At 63.8% G+C, this 6,732-nt stretch overlaps 1 protein-coding gene across 1 annotated transcript; it reads right to left on the reverse strand.

Annotated features, from left to right (window-relative positions):
- Positions 1 to 4,187: 4,187 nt before the first annotated feature.
- MYOG (myogenin) lies at positions 4,188 to 6,524 on the reverse strand. The gene is made up of 3 exons (XM_026017955.2): positions 5,989 to 6,524; positions 5,365 to 5,446; positions 4,188 to 5,005 (listed from the first exon to the last, which is right to left on the reverse strand). Exons 1-3 carry the CDS (start codon positions 6,457 to 6,459, stop codon positions 4,884 to 4,886), a joined length of 675 nt encoding a protein of 224 aa, XP_025873740.1. The 5' UTR covers positions 6,460 to 6,524; the 3' UTR covers positions 4,188 to 4,883.
- Between the last annotated feature and the right edge of the window lie 208 nt (positions 6,525 to 6,732).

Consider the following 6,732-nt stretch of genomic DNA (forward strand, 5'->3'; position numbering starts at 1 on the left):
CACACGGCTCTGGGACTTTTTTTCTTTTTCATTTCTTTCTTTTTTTTTTTTTTTTTTTAACTTTAGAGTCCAGCCTCTTCCACGGTGGGAAGGGCTGCTCTCCTCTGGGAAGCAAACACCCGGGTTTAGGGTTCAGAAGGAGCACAGCAGCCGGTTCACTTACAGGACCAGGGGATGGAGGAGGGTTGGTGTTTGGGTTGCTTGTGCCAAGGGAGTCAAGGAAAAGGAGGAGGAGCCCCAGAGCCGGGCTTCCTGTATTCCCCTCTGCCTTTCTGGGCCCTGGCCCAGCTCCGCCCTCCCCATGGCCTCCCCGAGGCTCCCTGGGCATTGGCTCAGATGGCTCCTCGCTCTCACTGCAGCAGCCCCGGTGCCCGCGAACACAGGCCCTCCTCCCCCGAGACTCGGCCCCGGTGCCCCTTGCCCGTCTCAGTCCCCCGGGCTCAGTGGGGTGGCCAGCCCCATCCCCAGGAGGCAGAAGGGTACCTCTTGCCTTTGCAGCCGCGAACCTTCCAGACCCATCTGGAGCATCACCTGGGAGGCATGCCCAGCCTCCCCGCAGAATTAGATAAGCGGCGACTGCTCCCTGGGACCTGCACCCTCCCGTGCCGGGTGCCCTTTCTGCTTGTGAGGGAGCCCCTTGGGTCTGTCGTGTTGGTCTCCAGGTTCCCGGGTGGACACACGTGAGTGAGCAAACGAATGAGCCTTATCTCACGAGTGTCTCGAGGGTTATTATTACGTAAAGTAGAAGTCACCAGGAACTACTGGGCGCCGGGCACGGTTGAAGCGCTCGACGTGTCGGCTCGGGCAACGCTCGCGGCCCTTGACGTGTTCTCCCCTTAGCTTGTGGGACGCAAGTCGTGAGGCCAAGTGCACACGGCTGGTTGGAGACATGCGGGTTCCAGAGCCAGGTCTTCGGCTGCGACTGCGAGGCTTGTCCTCCCTGACGCCAGGACTGCCTGCGGGGGCGGCTGCTCCTCTCCCAAGTGAGCTGAGCGTAGGCCCTCAGCTCCCCCCCAAACCCACACGCCCGTGGTACTTGGCTCCTGTGATCCGCGGACTCGGTTTCCTCTGCTCACTTAAACCGCGGCCTCCTGGAGGGCAGCTTAACACACCGTATCCTCTCCAAGGCGACCACTGCCCCCAACACTGGAGGTACAGGATGCGGGGTCCACGGCTCCGGTGCCGGCGGCGGCCACACAGGCACCTGCGAGCCTGGAAGGGCACCGAGAGGGAAGGTGCAGCCTAGTGCCGCCGAGCCTCTGGGGGGCTCCCACCTGCCCCATGACCAAAGGTGGAAGTGACCAGGCTCGGTGATGAGCTACAAGATGGGATCCGGAAGGATCCAGAAAAACTTTTTTTTTGGATTGAAAACCGTTTCCCAGTGTTGCCATCCACCGGGATGGGGAATGGGGAAGGGATAAGCTTATGTGCAAATGGGAGTCGTTGTAGAGACACTGAACTTGAGGGGAGACCCCAACATCAAGCTCCGTCCGCATTTGTAGAAAAGACAGACCCTAGGTTTCCCTCCTAGATCGCTTCCCTTTGCCTCCCTTAGGGATGTTCTGAGCAGAACGAGAGGCAAAGGGTCTGTGTCTGGCCGTTGCCTGCGGCTGAGGGGTGAGGCCCGGCCAGACGTGCCATGGGGCGGAGACCTGGGGTTCCCACCTGGGCCTGGTCTGTGAGTCCTCAGCCGAGACCCCAGCCGACCCCAGAGCCTTCGGTCCTTCCGGGGCTCCGGTGCCTCAGCTCGAGCCTGGAGCCCAGCAGCCGGACGTCGGGCAAGTCCAAGGGGTGGGACGTTGGTGATGGGGTCTCATCCCTGCACAGATACCCGATTTGAGGGGGCGCCTCTCCTCGCCCTCCATTGTCCCCTCGCCGCCCCCTCGGTGGTCCAGCTACCACTGCACTAGCCGCACTGAAAAGATTTTCCTGTTTGTCCGATAGATGAGCTTAGAAGTCAGGAGATAGGACATGAGAGACCCCTAACTCTGGGAATCGAACTAGGGGGGGTGGAAGGGGAGGTGGGAGGGAGGTGGGGGTGACTGGGTGACAGGCACTGAAGGGGGGCACTGGACGGGATGAGCACTGGGTGTTATGCGGTATGTTGGCAAATTGAACACCGATAAAAAATAATTTATAAAAAAAAAAAAAAACCCAAGCAACGAATAGAAGCCGAAGAAACGAATGGCCAGGGAGGTGCGCTGCCGTCACTCGGGACAAGCGTCCTGTTCACGTGTGACACTGGCGCGCCCGGCCGAGGACTTCCTTGGTTTTCGTTCTAGCGGATTCCCTGAAGTCCTGCACCAGGTAACGCCAGGTTAACCTGGCTCGATTTAATCGCCGGCGCTTCCCCTGGAGACCTGGATTGAGGCTAATTTCCCTGAAGAACAACTGCTCATTATTCATTAATTGGAGTCTTAGTACCTGTAATTTAATTGTGAAGCCTAAAGCGTTCATTTAGGAAAGGCCCAGGGCGTTGGTGACAATTTATTCTGTGCAAACAATGGATGAGGGTAGGCCTCCGTGTGGCCAAGTTTGCCGGTCACACCTGTGAGGTGCCAGCAACTCGTCGCTCTGGTGGGCGGCTTACGGACTTTTAATTAATTAATTAATTAATGTGTTTGTTTGTTTGTTTATTTTTGTGGCTTACGGACTTAAAGGCCAAAGGAGAAATAAACGGGTAGACAGTCGCCCCCCGCCCCCGCCGATGGTCGGGGACCGTGGACCTGAGGGCCGTGCTGAGGACGGCCCGCGCGTACCGAGCAGGAGTATGAGCCCTCGTTTCCACTTGACGCAACAAGAACCATCAACGGGAGAAGCATCCCCAGGCTCCCGGGCCTATCAGCTGCGTGCTGGAGAGGAGGACGTGGGTCCTGGGCTCCCCCGAGCCCCCCGGTGAGAACCAGGGCACGGCAGGTGGAGGGATCGTATCCCCCCAGGAGCTGGGCAGATGCCAGGGCAGCGGAGGGGAGCTTGAGGGGAGCCGGGCCCGCGGCACGTGCAGTGTTGGCAGCGGCCATGGGGGGTGAATGTGATCTGCACCAGCTCACGGCTCTGCTCGGCTCCGAGGGCAGCGAGCCAGGGGCCTCCGTCGTGCACAGGACACGGGTGTCCTCCTGTCCTTCCAAGAATACGGGGGACTGTAAACCCAATGACACAAGCTCAAGGAGAAGCTCCCACCACGGGGCAGATGGACGCACGGGGCCCGGCTGGTTGATGGACGCACAGAGGCCCGGGTTCGGGGGCCCGGCGGGAGGTAAAACTGGCTCCCGTCCACCATCGGGGCCCCGAAGAATTGAGTGGGGGGCTGGACCGTGTCACGCTCTGGATCCCCAGACTCCTTAATGATTCTCAAACTTATAATTTGCAATAAATGAGACAAATTCAGCCTAAAGCAGTTGGAGTTAGTAAGACTTTCATAGACGTGCACAGTCCATTCAGCCTCAGCTTGTCTTCCCACCCCCCGCCCCCCTGCCCACCTCCTCCCTTCGGCCAGTCATTGGAAGGGAGCGGCGCATGAACACAAGCCCAGCCTCCCTCCCTTTGACTGTCTTTTGGGGCCCCGCCCCTGCCCCCATGACCGCATCCATCCTCCAGCCGTGGGCAGGGGCCTGGCAGGGTGCAGAGAGGAGAGGCTGGGTGGCCTGCACGGAAGTGATGGCGTCTGACCCCAATCACACCGACCTATTCACCTCTCCCCTGCAGGGCTCCCGGGGCCGTCATGCCAGAGGAGGGTCAGGGGTTAGGGACGGGAGACCCACAAATTCCCATCCATCACCCTGCGAGCTGGCTGTGGGATGAGAGCTGGGCACAGGGCGTGCCCGTGGGTGGAAGGGAACGGGCCCTGGGGTTTAAGGTGGAGCTCATACGCCCCTGTGCACGGTCTACGGTCTAGCGTCCACGAACCAGGGGGGCCCCCAGTGCAGGCCGGGCCCTTCTCCAGGTCTCAAGGCGTCCCTGGGTCTGGCCTTCACCTACCCCATGGGCCACACCCAGCAGCCTTCATAAGGAGCCGGGCTCCCAGCGGCTGGTGGGACCAGCAAGGTGCTGCCTCAGCTGCTCTCGGAGCCCCACCAGGTGCAGGCCCTGGGAGTTCCCCACCCCGGGGCTGTGTCTACACCACCGAGGGGAGCGGCCCGGCTGGTGGGCACCCCCCCCCCCACCCGACATCAACACAGGACGCTCTCTTAGCACCCAGTCTTTATTCATTTTTTAAAAAAGAAATCCAAATAAGTTAGCAAAAAAAAATTACAAAACAATGTCAAAACCACACGATGCTTAGTTAAGAAAGGAAATCACCCAAGACCCCTGCCCCCCTCCCTGCCTGTCCCCGGCAACTCGTATGCAGGAGACCTTGGTCAGATGGCAGCTTCGCAAACACAAGACATGAAACCACTGGAAGTTTCCCAGGATTCACTGCAAAGCTTGCCCCCCCCCCCCCGCCCCGGGAGCAGGATCGTCCCCCTCCCTTGTCTCCCAGTGCAGGGCAGGCCCAGCCCAGCCGCTGGCATCGGGAGGGACAAGTGCGGGAGGCGCACAGCCCGTCCTGGTCAGGACCGGCTGGCCTCTCGCGGTCTCTGTCGAGGGGGGTGGTGGAGCATCAGGAACAAAGGGGAGCTCCTGAGTCTGGCCCCTGACCTGGGGCACACACGGGGCACACGAGGGGCCCTCTGGTCCCTGCTTATCTCCCTGGAGACAGGCTGCTCCTTGCTGTCAGGAGTCAGCTGGGAGAGTGGCCACCCCTCTGGGGGGGGTGACTTGACCTTATATGGATGGGGGGGGGGAGACTGGCGCTTGGCAGCCCCGGGCTGGCTCTCTGGCATCAGGACAGCCCGGCTTAGGAAGGCGTCTGCGGCCAGCGGGGGGGACGCTCACGGGCGCCCTCAGTTGGGCATGGCTTCGTCCGGAAAGGCCGCAGAGACGTCTTCCACCGTGATGCTGTCCACGATGGACGTGAGAGAGTGCAGGTTGTGGGCATCCGAGGGGTCGGCGGCGAGCAAGTGGTCTGCGGGGAGACGGGAGGGTGTTACCCGGGGGTGACGGGGCCCTCGGAGTGGCACGGGCGCTCCAGGACGGCGGCTGGGCGGGAGCTGGGACTCCTGCTCCCCAGGCCCTGCCTTTCCCGGGCCTGCGGGGAGGGGGTGCGGGTGCACGTGTGCGTCCGTGTGCCCGCTGAGCACGCGCCCCCTCCGTGACCTCCCCGCTGGTGTGAGTGGAGCCGCCCGGGGCCCGCCGGGCACGGAGGGGCGGGAGGCCTGGCCTGCTCCCCCGGCTCCTGGGCCTCAGGAGGCGGCCTCGGCAGGGAGAGCCCTGGGGCGGGAAGTGAGGCAGAGGCCTGGGCTGAGGGGTGCGGGGCTCACTCACCCCCGGGGCTGGGGCCGAACTCCAGGGTGCTGCCCCACTCGGGGCTGCAGGAGGCGCTGTGGGAGCTGCAGTCACTGGGCACCTGCAGGACGCGAAGCCCGAGGTCAGAGCGTGGCCACTGCTGGCGTCCCTCCGTCCCTCCGTCCCTCGGTCGCCGCCGTGGGGTGGGGATGGGCCCCAGGGCCTCGTCGGAGACCGTGCCCCCGCTGGACACACGCCCCCTGCGTCCGGGCCTTTCCTGACCCCCGTCTCCGGCCGTGGCCCTGTCCTCGCAGGCCACCCAGCCGAAGGGGTCCCTGGTTTTCCCGAGCCTCAGAGGTGAGGGACGCGGCTGCAGCGAGCGGGGCGCTGGGCCACACGCGCCCTTCACCCTCGCCCCCACCCAGGCCGGCTCTGGACTCGCCCTCGCCTCCCTCCTGCCGCCCACCCCCCCGCCTCCGTGTCCCCCCGCCGCCCTCAGCTTGGCCCGAAGGACAAAGGGACACGGGTCAGCTGGGCAGCATGGCTCTGCCGAGGGGCTCCCGCCGTGTCTAGGCCCCCCCGGCGCCTGCTGCAGCCCCCCCGGCCCCACGCGGGCACCGGCCTCCCGCCCCCCGGGCAGCTGGAGGGACCGCGGCCACTCACCCCCGGCTGGGGCCCGCCCCCGCCCCGGTAGCGGAGGTCCCGCTCCTCCTGGTTGAGGGAGCTGAGCAGGGCCTGCAGGCGCTCGATGTACTGGATGGCGCTGCGCAGGATCTCCACCTTGGGCAGCCGCTGGTTGGGGTTGAGCAGGGTGCTCCTCTTCAGGGCCTCGAAGGCCTCGTTCACTTTCTTGAGCCTGCGCTTCTCCCTCAGCGTGGCCGCGCGCCGCCGGTCCACCGACACCGACTTCCTCTTACACACCTTGCACGCCCACGGCAGGCACTGGCCCAGGCAGTGCTCGGGGGTCCCCAGCCCCTTGTCTTCGAGGGGCCCCCGGGCCTCGGGGCTCAGGCTGAGCTCAGTCCGCTCGTAGCCCGGCGGCTCGAAGGCCTGCAGGTGGACGGGCAGGTAGCTCTCCCCGTCGTAGAAGTGGGGCTCCTGGTAGAAGTAGGGGGACGTCTCATAGAGCTCCATGGGGTCGGAAAGGACCTGCTCCTGCCACCGGCCCCCAAGCTCCTGCAGCCCCTCACGCCAACTGCTGGGTGCCATTTAAACCCTCCCCGCTGGCATGGAACCAGAGATAAATATAGCCGATGCCGCAGAAACCTGAGCCCCCCCTAAGCTGTTGCTGCACATCAAGACGTTTACAGTGGATTAGATGTGATTCCCCTGCCCTCTCCCCAGCCCCCGCCCGGCCAGCCCGCCTGCCCCGGCCCGGCCGGCTCCTGTGCACCAGGAGGGAGGCCG

This window comes from Vulpes vulpes, chromosome 13, assembly GCF_048418805.1.
Source record: "Vulpes vulpes isolate BD-2025 chromosome 13, VulVul3, whole genome shotgun sequence".
Lineage (NCBI taxonomy): Eukaryota > Metazoa > Chordata > Mammalia > Carnivora > Canidae > Vulpes > Vulpes vulpes.

What these genes read in the sequence shown, in the direction of transcription:
- MYOG (XM_026017955.2), bottom strand. Translation starts at nt 6,459, where the DNA reads ATGGAGCTCTATGAGACGTCCCCCTACTTCTACCAGGAGCCCCACTTC. An exon ending in GGGGCGGGCCCCAGCCGGGG is followed by an intron (nt 5,447 to 5,988) that starts GTGAGTGGCCGC and finishes CGCGTCCTGCAG; the next exon opens with GTGCCCAGTGACTGCAGCTC. An exon ending in GTTCGGCCCCAGCCCCGGGG is followed by an intron (nt 5,006 to 5,364) that starts GTGAGTGAGCCC and finishes GTCTCCCCGCAG; the next exon opens with ACCACTTGCTCGCCGCCGAC.